The sequence below is a fragment of the Ursus arctos genome, unplaced genomic scaffold, assembly GCF_023065955.2.
Source record: "Ursus arctos isolate Adak ecotype North America unplaced genomic scaffold, UrsArc2.0 scaffold_4, whole genome shotgun sequence".
NCBI classification, from domain to species: domain Eukaryota; kingdom Metazoa; phylum Chordata; class Mammalia; order Carnivora; family Ursidae; genus Ursus; species Ursus arctos.
Genome location: NW_026623056.1, coordinates 5177040 through 5194304, shown reverse-complemented (window position 1 = coordinate 5194304; position 17265 = coordinate 5177040). Strand labels below are relative to the sequence as shown.

The 17265-nt window shown below is 40.0% G+C and overlaps 1 protein-coding gene and 1 long non-coding RNA gene across 8 annotated transcripts in view; one reads left to right on the top strand and one right to left on the bottom strand.

Moving 5' to 3' along the window:
• LOC113255122 (uncharacterized) overlaps window positions 1-2941 on the bottom strand; it is a 29040-nt gene extending 26099 nt beyond the window's left edge. For 3 of the 7 annotated variants that reach the window (XR_007188695.2, XR_007188675.2, XR_008957243.1), the window contains exon 1: window positions 1076-1206. This is a non-coding gene — a long non-coding RNA (uncharacterized LOC113255122). Of the gene's footprint in view, window positions 1-1075; window positions 1207-2669 lie in introns of those variants that run through there. The other 4 variants (XR_007188678.2, XR_007188689.2, XR_007188674.2 and 1 more) reach the window with 4 other exon arrangements.
• Window positions 2830-17265, top strand: part of SLC2A2 (solute carrier family 2 member 2) — a 31827-nt gene continuing 17391 nt past the window's right edge. Inside the window, exons 1-3 of the mRNA XM_026498643.4 lie at window positions 2830-3027; window positions 10621-10713; window positions 13773-14035. Coding sequence (XP_026354428.1) covers window positions 3013-3027; window positions 10621-10713; window positions 13773-14035 — 371 coding nt within the window. The 5' untranslated portion in view covers window positions 2830-3012. The remainder of the gene's footprint in view (window positions 3028-10620; window positions 10714-13772; window positions 14036-17265) is intronic.

The following is a 17265-nucleotide window of genomic DNA, read 5'->3' as shown; positions in this document are numbered from 1 at the left end:
GACTGGGAAGCCTCTGGATACTTTCAAGCAAAGGGGCTTATGGTCTGGTTTAATTTTTAAATCATTGTTGGTGTTCGGTCAAAAGGGACTGAAGGGTAAGAATGGGGACAGGGAGGCCAGGTACTCACAGGAGAGATACTGGTGGCTTGGACCAGAGAGTTAGCTAGAAAGGGTGAGAAGAGACAAGCTACAATAAGGGCAAATCTGACTCAGAAATCTTAAAATACACTGGACTTCCTCAGGGACAAGGAGTTTCCAGTACTCCCTTGCGCTCCTAGCTTGGCCCAGTTTGAACTTACTTGATTTGGTTCCGCAGAGATGCCTTTGCATTACCCGCACCTGCCCCAATGAGAGAGGAATGCAGCATGCTGGGATAGCTGGTTTTCTTTCTTCCCTTTTATAGAAATAAGCTAAAGTCTCATGTTAATGAAAGGAGGAATAATAATGAGAAAAGAAGGGGCTCTTTTCTATACTTGGAAACTCTCACCACCTAGAGCTATTGGTATCTATTACGAAGACTGATCAAGATGTAATCAAAATCTGATCTAACGGGTTTAAATTGTGAAGCCGAAAGAAGAACCACGCAGAACTGGTTTCACCCCACCCAGCCGGATCTCTTGGTGATTCTGAGCACTGAAACACTTCTCTGAGCGGCCCGCAGCCCGACAGCAAAACACAAAAAGCCTGACTTTATCACAGCCAGGTAAACGCAAAGATGCCTCGGTGCAATCCGACCCGCAGCTCCTCTTGTGGGCGCTTAAGCAAACTCTCCTGAGAGGCCGAAAAGGAATAGCAGTCCTCCCGGGGCTAAAATCCACCAACGCAATCACCGTGGCTAACTCCCTCCACCCCCACCCCGGAGATAGTTCCAGCCCATCCCTAAATGGTGCAGATTACTCATTTCTGAGCAAGGACAGAACAAGAGAGGTGCTGGCTAATCCAGAGGAAGCTGGTCTGGGTGGCTCAAGGTCCCGCGTGTGCCCGGGGTTAGCGAGAGCGCTCTCCCAAGGAAGAGAAGGACAGCTCCCTGCACGCACGCGCAGCTCCGACCCGGCAGGAGAAGTTAAAGGCTCACCTGACCCCACGCCGCGATCAAGCCCAATTCTGTCTCTTAAAAGGAAGATTCGAAAAACAAAGGTTGGTAAAAATCAGAAGGGAACTCATTTTTCACAGTCACCCAAAGACTTCTTGCAGTATCAGTGGATAGCAGTCCTCCCAGGGCTAGGATTTTCCGTCACTGGAAAATGATTGCTAAGAAATTCTCTCCAGATTGCAGACGCTCTGACAAGTGGGCGGGCGCATCACAGGCCGAAACTGGTGCAGAAAGCCGGGCGCTGGCTTTGCACTAGCGTCAGTGTGGGCTAACTGGGCTAACTTTGCTCCCCAAAGCTTAGCTCTATAACGGAGAGTGCCTTACGTTATGATGAACGAGTTAATCCATGCAAAATGCGGAGAGCAGCACCTGGCCACAAGCAACAACTCAATAAAGATTAACTATCCCTAATAGTATTCGTTAGTGTTTTTCTACTTAAAAAAAAAAACTGTATTGAGTGTTTGTGATTCCATTTTTCTGTTCTTATACATTATGAACTCCTAAGTGTCTTACTTATCTCATGCATTTCAGAGCCTGGGACTGTGCTGGGCTCAAGGTTGTGGTTTGAGCTGAATTACTTACTCAGTTGGGTTGCCCTGCAGAGGTAACAGAAATTAAAGGGCAGTGGTGAAATAAAAGACACATGAAATCAGAGTCTCCTTTACCTCGTCACTTTGTCACTGTCTGCTTCTTCATAACAGCCCTGGTTTGGGGGACTGTCTGTTATATATCTGCTCTGGGAACTGGTTCCGGCTGAGCCTCCGCGTGGAACCAGTGACAATAGTCACCAAACACAGTTCAAGCTCAACAGATTTTGATACTGTTTGGGCTCCCACAGGGACTGAACATTATAGAGGACACAGAGGGTACAGACTCGGGTGCCTGGGTGGCTCAGTTGGTTAAGCCTCTGCCTTTGGCTCAGGTCATGATCCCAGAGTCCTGGGATCCAGCCCCACATCCCCACATCGGGCTCCCTGCTCAGTGGAGAGTCTGCTTGTCCCTCTCTCTCTGCCCCTCCCCCCAACTTGGGCTCTTTCTTGCTTGCTCTCTCTTTAAAAAATGAATAAATAAATAAAAGAAGGGTACCCAGACTCAAGCCAAATGAGCAGATTTATTTGAGAACTCCACACTCCAACAAGCACCTCTTGACATACACCAAACCAATAGTAATAATAGCAAAAACAATAACAACGAACATTTTGCTGAGCACTTATTGCGCACTGGGTTAACCACTTTCCTAGCACATTTAATCCATATAGCAAAACAAAGTGTGTTGTTATTTTCATTTTATTCAGTGAAAAAACTAAGGCACAGAAAAGTCACTGGGAGCCAACTGCTTGAGGTAAGACCACCAGTAAAACGTTGAGATTCAAACAAAGCTCATTCAGGTAAACCACTCAAGTCTCCAATGGCCTCTGGCCACACAGCCCAGCTCTAAGGCACAAACACCACAGTACCGGTTCTCTGCAGAGTGCAGAGCACCTCCCATGTCCCTTGTCTTTGCCACCCCCACAACATGAAATGTCAACCCAGCATCTCATCTTCTACAAAAGACCCCAAAGATTTCTTTTCTCACCTGTCCCTGGTTACTGGTGTACTTAACATCTGTTAAAGTGTGACCATCTCTGGTTTGTGACTTACGCCCGAGGGACCTGCTCCCATTTTCTTTTGCTGGTGCACAAGCACTGAAGCCACAAGTCACTAAGGCGAAGCATTTATTGATTAGATTATCCTCAGTATTCAGCCTTTTGTAGGATTAGATTTGGACTTTAAAGGAAATGGCCAGGCTGCGTCCTTGCTTGCTCCTCCCCCTCTAATGTATAACTAGTAGAAAGCTGAGGAAGGCAGGCGCTGGCCAGCTGCATGTGCCACACTCACCACAGGACTTGGAAGTAAGAGGAGGACTCTCAACCGATAAAATGACAGAAGATAAGGTAAAGCAGCATTATGTTCATTTTAAATCGGCTTGAGGAAAGAATAGGGGGATTTGTTCAAGTCGGTGGCCATAGGGAGGGTTGGGGGGGTGTTGGGTGTAGCTACCATAGATCGAAGCTACTTCTCTTGGCCAACTGATAGTACATTTAGCTGCTAAAGCATATATCATATTTAGGATTTTATTCAGAATTTTAAGGATATTTGCTCTGTTTTCTGACAGCCTGTGTAACTTCTCTCGAGTGATTCTGCATAACTGTATTACTGAAGGAATGTGCAAAAAACAGGGTAGCTTAACCTGAATCTAACTAACCATGAAAATTGGTCTGAAATTTTCAAAAATGACAATGAATGAAAAACAAGAGGTAGAAGGACTGTTTTAGATAAAAGGAGACTAAGAACTGACAACCAAGTGCAACAAGTGATCTTAGATCCTGTGAAGAAGAAAACAGCTGTAAGGGACAATATGGGGACAGTTGGGAAATTTTGAAAATGGGCTGTTATATTAGATAATATTAGTATATCTATTGCATTCTTGGATATGATGATGGTATTGCAATTATGTAGAAGAATGTCTTCATTCTTAGTGAGTACATGCTTAAATATTTAGGAATGAAGTGACACTAATATCTGCAACTGATTTTCAAATGATTCCAACCACACTACATACATACCCGTGCATGTACACACATACACAGTGAAAGTTAAACAAATGTACATGTTAACCATTCCTGAACACAGGTTATGGAGTGTTCACTGCCCTACTTTTTCAACGTCTCTGTAGATATGATACTTTCCAAAATAAAAACTTAAATATAAAAAGGTCATAGTGCTGTTGTTCCCTTGTAAGTTTTCCCCAAACAAACGTACCCACCCCTTCACGCAATCACACAAGTAGGTAAACCTGTTAGAGCAGGATGTCTCAAGTTCTGACCTGTTGTAACTTACTCTGCTGAGCATTTCTTCATGTAAGTGACAAGGCTAGGAGGCGGACTTTGCAGTTCGCCAGGCTTGGATTTGGAGTGTGGTGATGCTACTCACTTTCTGTGAGACCAAAGTTAAGTTATTTAACTGAGCTTGGGTTTTCTATATTGTGACAAAATAAGAACATATTGGGATATAATAAGAGGATATAACATAATATACAGGGATTCCAACAGTTCTTTATAGTCTGGGAGTATTTAAATGAGCTAATATTTGAGAAACACAGGTGACAAACATTTTAATGTTAATAGTTATGTATTTATATGATGTATTTTAAAAATAACTAGGACTTGATGATTTCCTATTATAGCCCAGGATAAAGCTAAAGTAGTTAGCATTTTAAAGATGATATAAAGACAAATATTAAGTTAATAACTATACAGATAGTATGCAGATTTGGCAAAAATCATAAAGGTAGTGTTCAAATAACTGAAGTTTATAAGCTATTGCAAAAGGGAAGGAACTGTGCTTTCCACAGTGTCTGACACATACTAAATACTCAAGCTTCATTGTGAACTATCACTAAATTCCCTTTAGAAATTGTTGTAGGACTTTTCTTGAGAACCAAGGAATTGCCTAATAATGGAACCCAGAAATATTGAGAATTGATGTAAAGCACAATGTTTCAGCTTTGTAAATCTGCCTGGATAAGCATGGAACTGAGGGTTAGGAGACCTGAGTTCTTACACTGAATATGCCCAATAATGCACTGTATAACTCAAAGGACCTGAATTCAGTTTCTTCGAGTGAAAAATGAAGAACTTAGATTAGAATCCTCTGTTCTCTATGGTCCCTTTCAGCATGAAAATTCTATGGCTTGAGAGGCCCCTGGAGCTTCCCAAAGTTGGGTGCAAGATCACCTTTAGGTTTGCATTTGGGGCCATGCAGTTTGGAGGAAAGACATCAGCTTCTCCTCCCTACCTAGTCAGTCTGTAACTGCTGAACATCTGCTTTGTTGATAGAAATGGGAGTTTAAGAACACCAGCTCTGGGTTCGAATGCTAGAATATCTGTTACTTACTAGCTGTATGATATTTAGCATATTACTAAATCTTCTATAAGCCCTGGTTTCCTCACCTGCAAAATGGGGGTAATTTCTTTTTTTTTTTTTTTAAAGATTTTATTTATTTATTTGACAGAGATAGAGACAGCCAGCGAGAGGGGGAACACAAGCAGGGGGAGTGGGAGAGGAAGAAGCAGGCCCATAGCTGAAGAGCCTGATGTGGGGCTCGATCCCATAACACCGGGAACACGCCCTGAGCCAAAGGCAGCCGCTTAACCGCTGTGCCACCCAGGCGCCCCAAAATGGGGATAATTTCTTTTACTTTATAGTATTGTTGTGAAGATTATTGGTGACGTATGAAAAGTTGACAGGTGGTTGGTTGACAAGAGAGATAGATGATATGCTAATGTGATTAAAGATGCAATTGTTTTATAGCACTTTCATTATTTATAGGAAGAACACATTATGTATCTTATTTAATCTTTATGATAATCCCATGCAATAACTATTATTATACCCATTTTTTTGGCAAAGAAGCCGATTCAGGGATGTTAAGGGCCTAGCTGGTACTCTTTTAGGTTTTCTGAATTCCAAGTCTATTTGTTCTTTCTAACAAACCCCATCTGATTTCTAAGCCACAAGATAAATACCACATTTTGTTTTATGTTAGGGCTCAGCCACTTGCCCATTCTATGTACTCCCACATTTATCCTGTGGCATATCTTTCATTGGATGTGGAACCTAGTTTCTCTAACTTAAAATTGTTAAGCTCTAAGTGAAGATATTTTTTCTAAGAGACAGGCTTAATATCTTGTAGCCTATGAAGAGGTGAGAGACAAAGCTTGAAGATCTCCAGCCACTTTGTGGGTATATGGCTTTGGAAAAGTTCCTTACCTTTGTGTACTGGTTTTTCCATATGTTACATGATAATAATAATTACTACCTACAGAGTTGTTGAAAGAACAGGCAAACCATTTAGAACCCAGAGCCCGGACAAAGTAAGATCCTAAGTTCTCACTGTTTTCATTAGCTCCTAGGTACCTATCCTTGAGTCAACCCCTTGGACATTAATGGATAGGATTGATGGGCTAATTCAGACTTAGCAGTCTTCAGAAATTTCCCCTCTCATAAACAAAATTTTCCGTCCAAGCCTAGTACCAAGACACATAGAAGATTGACTGTAAATGTTATCTCTTTCATTTCATGACAGAAAAAGAAAAGATGAAAAGCAAAGAGCCAGTTTAAGGTAAAGTTCAGAGAGGGAAATTAAACCTGAAAATAAAAGAGAAAGAAGAAAGAAAGAAAGAAAGAAAGAAAGAAAGAAAGAAAGAAAGAAAGAAAGAGAGGGAGACAGAAAAGAAAGAAAGGAAGGAAGAAACAAATGAAGGAGGGAGGGAAGAAAAGAAAAGAAAAAAGAAAAGAAAAGAAAAGAAAAGAAAAGAAAAAAGAAAAAGGAAGGAAGGGCAGGAAAGGAAGGAAAAGAAAAGAAAAGGAAGGAAGGATGCAATCAAAGTTTCAGAGACTTCTATATTTGGGATCATCACTTGAGTTGGGAATTCAAGCGACCTTCTTAAAATTGATAACATTGTTCCTTACCTGACCAACTAGGTAAAATTTCTATCTTAGGAAGTTAAAGTGGGGAAACTGCAGCCCCCCAGGATGGCAACACAAAGCCAACTCTGAAAAAGAAGCCAGGAAGGCCAGAGGACAAGGACTTTAAGGACACTCTAAGATTTCTAAATGTTTAAAGACTCTATCTCCTTCACAGTTCCTTTTTCCGTTATTTCTACAACAAGAGAAATTGGTCTTAGGGGCAGCCCCAGAATTGCTATAATAATAATTTGATTAGAAAGTAATGAGACAGGAGCTCTTAGAACAATTTGATTAGAAAGTAATGAGACAGGAGCTCCAGAGAACTTCAGTCTTTGAAAATTAAAGTTCATTTTTATCAAAGTAATGTAGGAGCAGCTAACACTGTTGTGACTTAGAGTGTGTATTTGGAGTGGCAGGGGAGGTCCGATGGAGATTACGGGGAAACAAATCTGCTACGGCCACCACCTTCACCCCTAACTTCCATTTCCATAGCACCCCTGCTCACCATTGCCATGGTCACTAGTTGGATTATTAAAATAAGAAGAAAGGACTATATGATTGTCTGTTGGGGGCAGGAAGAGAAAGCCAGCAGAGAGCAGAAGCCCAGGGATGGAGTGGGAAGGGCAGTCACTAAGACACCAAGTGCTTGGACAGTCTGCTACAGGAAGAAAAGGAGATGCAGGGATGAAACTGGGTGAGTATATATCATGGCCCTGGGCTTGGTGATGGGAAGGCCACGAGGTTCTTCTCCAACTGAGCTACAGATGAGCAGTTGAGTAGCTTCTTCCCTTTTGCATTTTTGTACAGAAACGTCACAAAAGTTTTCTGTGGGTAGATGAGGAAGGAGGGGATTTGCATTGTGGGCAGTGGGAAAATGCACTTGAAACTGGTGGGTGTTGGTGATTTGGCTTCAGCATCACACTTAGCAAATTCTATGAATATGCGCGCTCTTAGATTTTTTTTTTATTTAGAAAGATTATGATCCTAGATTTTTAGATGTGCTTTGACTTTTGAATGTCTGTTTCTGACCAATGAGAAATGCAAAATAACCAATTAGTTAAAAGCATAGGGTTTGGATCTAAATTATTATTGTACAAGTTACTGGCTGTGAGACCGTAACCTAGTCTAGTTATCTAAAAAATAGGGATACTATTGGTGCTGTCATGAGAAGTGTCCATTACCCGGTCTCCAGAATGTGTAACTATGTTACCTTAAATGGCAAAAAGGACTTTGCAAATGTCATTAAGATTATGGACCTTAAGGTAGGAAGATTAACCTGGATTATCCAGACAGCCAAATCTAATCCCATAAATTCTTCAAAGGGAAGAACTTTTTGGGCTGTAGTCAGGATCAGAGAGATGCAATGTGAGGACCTGGCCAGCCCATTTCTGGCTATGAAGATAGAGGAAGGGCACCACTAACCAAGGAATGTGGCGGCTTCTAAAGCTGGGAACGGCCCTCACTTTACAGCCAGCACAAAAACACAGATCTTGGTCCTACAGCCATGAGGAACAGAATTCTACCATCAGAATCATGGAACTTTACATCAAAAACTTGGGATGTATGTATGGTGACTAACATAATAAAAAATTATTATAAAAAAAAAGAATTCTACCATCAAACCAAATTTTCCCCCGACAGCCTCCAGAAAGGAACACGGCCTGCCGACATGTTAATTTTAGTCTGGTGAGACTTGTACTAGACTTCTGACCTACAAGAACTGTAAGATAACAAACTTGTGTTATCTGTTATAGGAACAAGAGAAAACTGACAGAGTTAAAAGAAACGATCACATAGAGCAATAAATAGGCATGCAGCAGGCAGAAATATTCAGTTTTAGGCCTTGAAGTTGTGTTTCCATTGCACCTAATATTGGATTGTCTAGATTGTAGTGATGGAGACTATCAGGGAAGTGGGTGGAAGCCTTGTCAAGGTGCCCCCTGGTCCCCTCACTGCTGATAATGGTTACTTCCTACAAATAAAATGAAAAGATAAAAATCCTTGTCCTTGGAAACAGCTGAAGGGAAAAAAGGATTTGAGGAGAAACCAACCAAATAAATGAAACCCATTTTAGCTTTGGTTGCCTGAGGCACTAGGCATTAGGTATCTAGTTACATATTAAAGGATAATATTCAAAATCTCTGGTAATCCCATACCATGTAACATATTGTGTGTGTGTGTGTGTGTATGTGCACGCACACAGACGTGCATACAGGTACATTTTACAGTGAACATACTTTGAATATATTTGTAATTATTTTATTATGTATATGCATATATGATTTCTATCAATATATAATGTATTTTATATGGTATATATGCTTCTTTCAGGATATATATGGGTATAGGATATATATGCTTCTTTTAGGATAATATAATATCATCATATCTTTGGAGAAAGTTTTAAGTCCTTTCAGGAAGGACGTTGCTGGGAAGAAAAAAAAAAATCCTACAGAGGTACCACCTGAAATTAATTCTGAATTAGTGAAAAGAGAACCTACAGATTTCCAATTCTCACTGCAGAGATTCCAATCCAATAGACGGTCTGGGGTGAATCCCAGGAAGCGACACCTATAACAAGATCTCCAATGAGGGTCTCGTTTTAGAACCCCTAGATTCCATAACTTCAAGGGCCCTCAGACTGGTTCTGTGATAACACTTTGTTGATGATGAGACTGGAATTTCTGATCTCTAGCTTTATTAGGGAATAAGGGGACTTGGTTAATAAGCTACTTTTCATGCTGGAGTAGGGATTTACAACCATGCCCCTACTTAGAGAAAAACTGAAGATCCTATAGGAAAAGTGGTTTGGGTCACATACTCCCTAAACATCAGAATGGGAACTGGAATTATGTTGCTATGAATCGTTCATTTGTTCAATGAAGTTTCTACAATATCCCATGTTATTTATTTAAACATTTAAATTATGCAACTATACAGGAAATTATTTCCTTATAAAATGTTGGATAATATAAATAAAAGAAAAATGCTTATTTATCCCCCTTCTCTAGTCTCACATTCCTACTCAATGGTCATCCTTTTGTTATTTGTTCTTCAAGAAAATATTCTGTGACTTACATACGGCATGTACAAATCAAAGAATGCTCAAGTTTAAGCCTTTCCAAAAAATTAATGAGATTACACAGCTTCCTTTTTCACTTCACAATAAGTACAAAATGATCACATTACTCTTTTTAGCTGCAACATAACATGTGGTGTGTATTATGATGTATTTGAATCTATCTGGCCATTTTCCATTGAATGACATTTTGGTTCTATCTACGATTTTTGCTAACACACACACACACACACACACACACACACACACACACACAGTGCTGCATCAAATATCCTGATATGAGATTCTATATGTATCATATGATTTCTCTAAGATGGTTAGATATGTAATTATGAGTTGAAGGGAATGAATATTCTGTCCCTTTCTACACTGAGTTTTGTAGCTACATGGAGTTGGAAAGAAAATAACATCCTTCAATCCATAACTCTAGGTTCAACTAGTTGCAAATCTTGGAAATTATCCTTACCTGGATATTGATGTGGTCTTGATAAAGCCTGGCTGATGCCTCTTGTATGAATTTTGAGGTGTTTTTGTACCATAGCAATGCCCAGGAGACCTCCCTATCTCTTTGTTTCTGGTATCTTTTTTACCTCTCCAAATGATAGAGATTGACTGTTTTTATCATGGTGGTTTCCTTCGGTCAGCAGCAATTCTAGTCTTCAGTCGTGATTTTGAATCTTAAATACATGTATGGAAAAGGATGTTTGGTTCTTCTCTTGGAAGAAATTGTCCCAAACTTTTCTCGGCTTTAGCAGTGTAGGGCCCTTGCTGGATGGCTCTTGCATTCCTGTATGAATGACCCCTGTTGGGAGCATAGGGCACACCGTGAATGAGTATCAAGGAGCAAGAACCAGCCTGTGGAGCCTGTCAGAAGTCCAAGCTGCAGACTGACAGGATGGTAGGTAACTGAAATTGCCCTGTGTTTCATTCCCCACAGATCACCAGGACCTTGGTTTTCACTGTCTTCACTGCTGCACTGGGTTCCTTCCAGTTTGGATATGACATTGGTGTGATCAATGCACCTCAAGAGGCAAGTGAAACATGTCCAATTCAAATATCTTTTTGGCAATTTCTGTCAGTGACTAAAAGATCTGTGTTCCTTATACACAGAGATAAAGTGTGCCCATGTGGGGAGCATAGGTTTTTGCCAGCATTCTCTCAGGCACCATGTGCGTGGTTTCAAAGCTGATAACTTGGCCTTGACTCCTCAATAACCTGCACAAAGAAAGGGCAATAAACAATTCTTGATCTCTGACTCTGCTGTTCGCTGAGCTCACAGAAAACTCCAAGCAGAATACCACGTGCCTACAGACGGTGTTTTAAAAAACTTAAGAACTTATTGCAGCCTTCATTCAGAGCTCCCAGCCATACGTGAGTGAAAAAAATGAATGAAAAATGCTGGGGAGGAAGAGAAAGCAATAGAAGTATACGTTTCATTTTATGCACATGCTTTTACTGGGTGCCAACTCACGGTGCATCGAGTGCTTTAACATACGTTCTCCCTACTCTAACCTCCAAAAGCCTTATTATGCCCAACTGCAGGCCAGATGAAAGACTTTAGGAGCCCTAACACTAAATAGGTCCTGTTCTTCCCCTAGCTAATTCAAAGTAAAATAATATATAACTGCTAAATAATAGTCAAGAAGTCCAACAAAATTTGGATTTCTCCATGATAACTATTTGGATGGGTGTTTTTAAAAATATTGAATAATTTCTATCATTTGTCTCATTTATTTGTGCATCCCTATTCTGGTATCCAGTGAATAAACAGGAGAGGGATGTCATTTTTCTCAGCTCCCACAGCCTGTAAGTGGGAGAACCAAGACTTCATTCCCTTTGCTCTAATGAAGGCTGTCAGGTCACTTAGGGCAGGATTGACATCTTCTTCCTCTTTCTGTCACCGGTGCCAAGCACAATGGTTGGCATAAAGGAGGTGTTCAATAAAGTGTTTAGTGAGGAAAGAGAGAAAGTGAGGAGAGAAGCGGGGGGGGGGGGTGTAAAATGAAGATATAAGCATTTGTTGGGTGCCTTCTATGAATACATCATATTTCATCTGCTTCCCTTACAATGTTGGACTCCAAGGAAAACGTGTACTGACCACAGTCTATCACCTGAAAGGATTGCTCCTTGGGCCAGAAGATGTGCTGCACATTATTATGAGTGTGGTGGTCTTGCCGAGGTTGAGAGATTTAGATAACAATGCTGGGGTCACAGCTTTTTTTCTGTGGGTGATGACAACACGTGTCAATTAAGCAGCCTTCTTGAAATCTGGTTCAGCATCACCATAATTCAGAATTAGTAACGCCTCTTTTTGTGGAAGACCTTTTCACGTCCTATTTAAACCACCTTCTCCAGGGAAGGAGAGGGAAAATTAATCTAAGGTTTCCCTTCCTTCAATCCAAGTCCTAGAGCCAAACCTGAAAATAGGGATCCCCCACTGGCATCAGGCTTGGTGTTCTCCCTAGAGCCCCTCTTTCTGTGTTTAACAAGCCGCTTAAACATCATTATAGAAGAATAGTTGTTCAGCTTCGTTTGTGTTTGTTAGTGGAAAGACACATGGCATTATTTTCAGATATTTTTAAATCACCCTTTTTTATGATTGTAAAAATTATACATACCTGTTACAGAAAGTATTTGGAACAAATCACCTACATTTATTCTATCACATAGAGCAAACAGCTGAGAACATTTCAGATATTTCCTTCCAGCCTTTTTTCTATGCATATTATCCATGTAGAATGGTCTGCTAATGAGGCAAATGTCTTGGTCAGACTCCTTTTATCATAAGAGGATATCAATTCCCTCCCTCACTCAGCTGATTTTACCACATAGGGCCTTGCCCATGAGTGGCAACCTAGAGCAGCTACGTTCTAGGTCCTCGTCAGAGGTCCTCCCATGGCACTGAATAGTGACCAAGTCAGCACTGAGAGGAAGGACAAGGAAAGAAGCCCGAAGGCTGTGCCTTTACCCAATTATACTTTGATAGGATCTTTGCCTCTACTGAAACCAGGATAAACTATGGCTCTGTGAAATTTAGTTTTGAATGCTGTTCATTCTGTTACATACTGAAATTTGTGAGGACACAGAGGAAGAAACTCCTTTAGGTATCAGTCCCTTCTCAGGAGCCATTGAGTTGTTTTTATCTTTGAAATTCATCAATATATGTGATTATTTTCCTCTCTGTGCTGGCTGCTAGGAAGTTTATTGGTAAACTTATAGCATATTTCTAGCAAGGATATAGCACCTAGTGCTTATATTTTGTATACTAACTTTATTTTTGGCTTCCTCTTATCTTTCCCAATCTTTTTTCTTAGAGCCATTTTTATGCTTCTATTAGAATATTTCCATAAATCAATTTAAACCCTGCTATGCAGGGGCGCCTGGGTGGCTCAGTCATTAAGCGTCTGCCTTCGGCTCAGGGTGTGATCCCGGCATTCTGGGATCGAGCCCCACGTCAGGCTCCTCTGCTGGGTGCCTGCTTCTTCCTCTCCCACTCCCCCTGCTTGTGTTCCCTCTCTCGCTGGCTGTCTCTCTCTCTGTCGAATGAATAAATAAAATCTTAAAAAAAAAAAAAAACCCTGCTATGCAGAGGTAACACTGGTGTGAAAATGTATCTTTTTATCTGCAGAATATTTTCAATTTGAATAGCTGCCTGCATTTAAAACTTGAAGAATTTTACATAAAACCCAGATTTCTGGCTTCCTTTTTAAAAATTAAAAGTCATGCAATACTAGTCTCACATTTGCAGCTTCCTTCTTTAGGTGGGGCAAATGTTCTCCAGTGCTATAATCTTGCCCACTGGCTCTTACATTCTCAATAGTAGAGACAGTATTTCAGTCCTCTAGTTACCAATGTTCTCCTTCACTTATTTGTTTCCGCCTAGTTCCTGTGGGCACTGGAAGTTGCAAGCTCTGTTTGACAGGATATGGTCAACTATAAGTAAATCTATCTGTGATTGTATGATATAATACACATCATTGGGATGACCCTTTTAAACACCCAACAAACATTCTAAAGGAAAAGCAAACAAAAGGTATATAGAATATTTTTGAAATGTTGGAGCTATTTTTCTTTATTTTATTTCCTCAGGTAATAATATCCCATTATGAATATGTTTTGGGTGTTCCACTGGATGACCGAAAAGCTATCAACAACTATACTATCAACAGTACAAAGGAACTGCCCACGGACCCATACCTAGGGGATTCAATACCAGCATCTTTGGTGGAGGAAGAGACCGCAGCATCTGCTAGCCTCGTCACCATGCTCTGGTCCTTGTCTGTGTCTAGCTTTGCAGTTGGTGGAATGATTGCATCGTTCTGTGGTGGGTGGCTAGGGGATCGGCTTGGAAGGTACGCAAGTTTCATAAATAAGTATAAACATGGAAAGTTTAGTATTTGGGGTTTCTAAGACTTTGTTTAGAAAGAAATCATCTTTTCTTTTGTGGAATAGTTTTAGAGTTGTTCTTTTCAATTCATGACCCTGAATTAGGTTTTAGAACAAATGATGGAGAAAGCTGTTGCCCTGGTCTGCTTAATCATGGAGGCATTTGTAGCAAAAGTGAGTTTGGTGTGTATCCCCACAGAAATGATTTGATTTTCTAAATTTGTTAGTTTTAAAACATATTGGGGTGCCTGGGTGGCTCAGTCAGTTGGGTGTCTGACTCTTGATTTTGGCTCGGTCATGATCTCAAGGTCCTGAGATCCAGCCCCCCCAGTCAGGCTCCCCGCTCAGTGGGGAGTCTGCCAGAAATACTCTCCCTCTCCCTCTGCCCCTCCCCCTGCTGACGCTCCCTCTCTCTCTTTCTCAAATAAATAAAATCTTTAAAAAACTAAAATAAAATAAAACATATTAAGAAACCACTACACAAATGGTTAACTCAGGAACTCAACGGCAGAGCCAAGAGTGAAATTTTTAACCAGGGAATCCATTTTTTGCTTCACCAAATCACTCCATTCCTCAGACATCCAGTTTTTCATTTTCAAATTAGAATTTGGCATTTGGATCAGTCAAGTCCTAAGGTCAAATCAATATCCCCAACTCCCAATTGCCCAATATACTTGGCATGGGTTTCTAGCTGCTGCTACTGCTCTCTCAAAGCTCTAACCAGAGATGAAGTAAGTAGTGTCTCCGCTTCTTTACTCTGGTTTTTAATCAAGTGTCTTAGATTAAAAATGTCATTTAAAAAAAGTCACTGGAACTCCTTTACACTTAAATTTCATTCACTTAGTCATGTGACATACTAAACTGGGATTCCACCCCCACACACAGAGAGATGAAATAAAATCAGAAAATTGAATGTTTGGTTTTTTAGATTTATTTTCTGTTTTGAGGCCACCTTTTGTTTATTAATTATCTTTTTCTCTGATGATAAAAATAAATATGCAAATATGGAAAATTTAGAAAATGTAAAAACCTCTAAAGATGTAAATGATATAGGTAACCATTTTAGTAATTCTGGATTACAACTCATTTAGTTTTTAAAATTCCTACCTTAAATTATATCTCTCTCATTATTAAAATTCTGATAATTTCCCCCTCTTGCACTGGAGATTTTATATAATAAGACTATAAGAAGTTTTCTTAAACAATGAGTAGCATTGGGGCACCTGGGTGGCTCAGTCAGTTAAGCATCTGCCTTCGGCTCAGATGATGACCTGAGATCAGGATCAGCCTGCATCAGGCTCCCTGCTTAGCAAGGAGTCTGCTTCTCCCTCTGGCCGTCATTCTGCTCTCACACTCTCTCACTGTCTCTCTCAAATAAATAAATAAAATCTTTAAAATATGAGTAGCATAATAACCCAAGTTTTATTCTTATTCCTATTTGAAAGGGACTTTCCTCTACCATAAAAGATAACACTCAGTTTCTCACATTTTTATCAATTTGCTGGTATTTAGCTGAACTTAAAATCAGAATCTGCAAGTTACAGGGTTTGTAAACTGACTTTAATTGTTTAAAAATTTTTTAAATCATTTTAATTTGAACCAAATTGGTTTATTTAGTAATTGGAAAATTTTCTAATTATTTCTAAAATAAATAAAATTAAGCAAAGTTAAATTTTAAAATATGAATCAACCAATTCTTTTAGCAGCTACTAATGTTCTATACTTCTTCCCACCCCTAAAGAAAAAATCTAAGGGCTGCCTGCCTGGCTCAGTGGGTGAAGCCTGTGACTCTTATCTCAGGATCATGAGTTCAAGTCCCAAGTTGGGCATGGAGCTGAAAGAAAGAAAGAAAGAAAGAAAGAAAGAAAGAAAGAAAGAAAGACCTTGTTCTCATCTCATTTAGAAATGAGATTTTGACAGGTCCAGTGATGTATTCTAAAGCATTGAATTCATGTGGGAACAGGATGCATACCCTCTCAAGCCTTAGAATTTAGCATCAACAATGGTCTTACCCCAAAACAACGTTAAATGATCATTTATTGAATGACTTATGGTAAACTAAAAGTGAGGCTTCTTGCAAGTCTCAGTAGAAAAATGATTCTCCATGAATAATAGCCACAAAATTGATAATTTAAACATCAAAATTAAGACAAAAGAGTTCAGTGTCTCCTATAAAACTATTTTTCTAGGAAGGTTCACTGAGAAATGACATGATTTTCCTTATTGACCAGGTCATTGTTTCATCAATTAAAAATAAGTAAATAAAAACTTATTTTTCCATTACTGCTTAAAAAACAAGTCTTTCCTTATAATAGTGTAATAGGCAATAAATGTCTGTGGCCACCGTTTTATAGATTTGGCTTCTCAGGGTCAATTTTTCCAGAAGCTGTGCACTTAAAATTTAATTACAATGATATGGTGGAGGAGACCATGGTCTGTGCAATCCACACTACTGGAGTGAAGGAAAGTATACATAGCCTGCCTTTGAATGCATTCTTTCTTTTGTTTTTTGTTTTGTTTTGTTTTAAAGATTTTATTTATTTATTTGTCAAAGAGAGACAGCCAGCGAGAGAGGGAACACAGCAGGGGAGTGGGAGAGGAAGAAGCAGGCTCCCAGCAGAGGAGCCTGATGTGGGGCTCAATCCCAGAACTCCAGGATCACGCCCTGAGCCGAAGGCAGACGCCCAACCAGTGAGCCACCCAGGCGCCCCGCGTTCTTTCATTTGTATAAAAAATGGAACTCACTAAAATCAAGCATTAACCTTTGGTTTCACACAGATCAAGCCCCAGCTCTGACACTTAATAGTTGTGTGAAAATGAGCAAGTTACTTAGGTTCTCTGTTTCCCCATCCATCTACAATGTGGGAACAAATAATACCTAACTCATGGCATTATTGTGAGAATTACATGAGAGCACAGAGAGAGGATTTATCACAATGCCCAGCACATAACAAGCAGGCATTGAATGCAGCCTTATTTTGAAGCTGCTGCTGATGACGGTGGTGATGAACAATAATGATGACAGTGTTAAAGCCTACGCTAATAGGAGTATTTAGAGCAACATTTAAAGAAATATACTTAGAAATATATTTCTTTCTCCCTGATTCAGTGACTTCATGTATTTTTGGATTATTTATTCTTGGCCATTTCTCATGTCTGAGCAGAAGTTAAAATCCTTTAAGCCGCACAAAGTGCT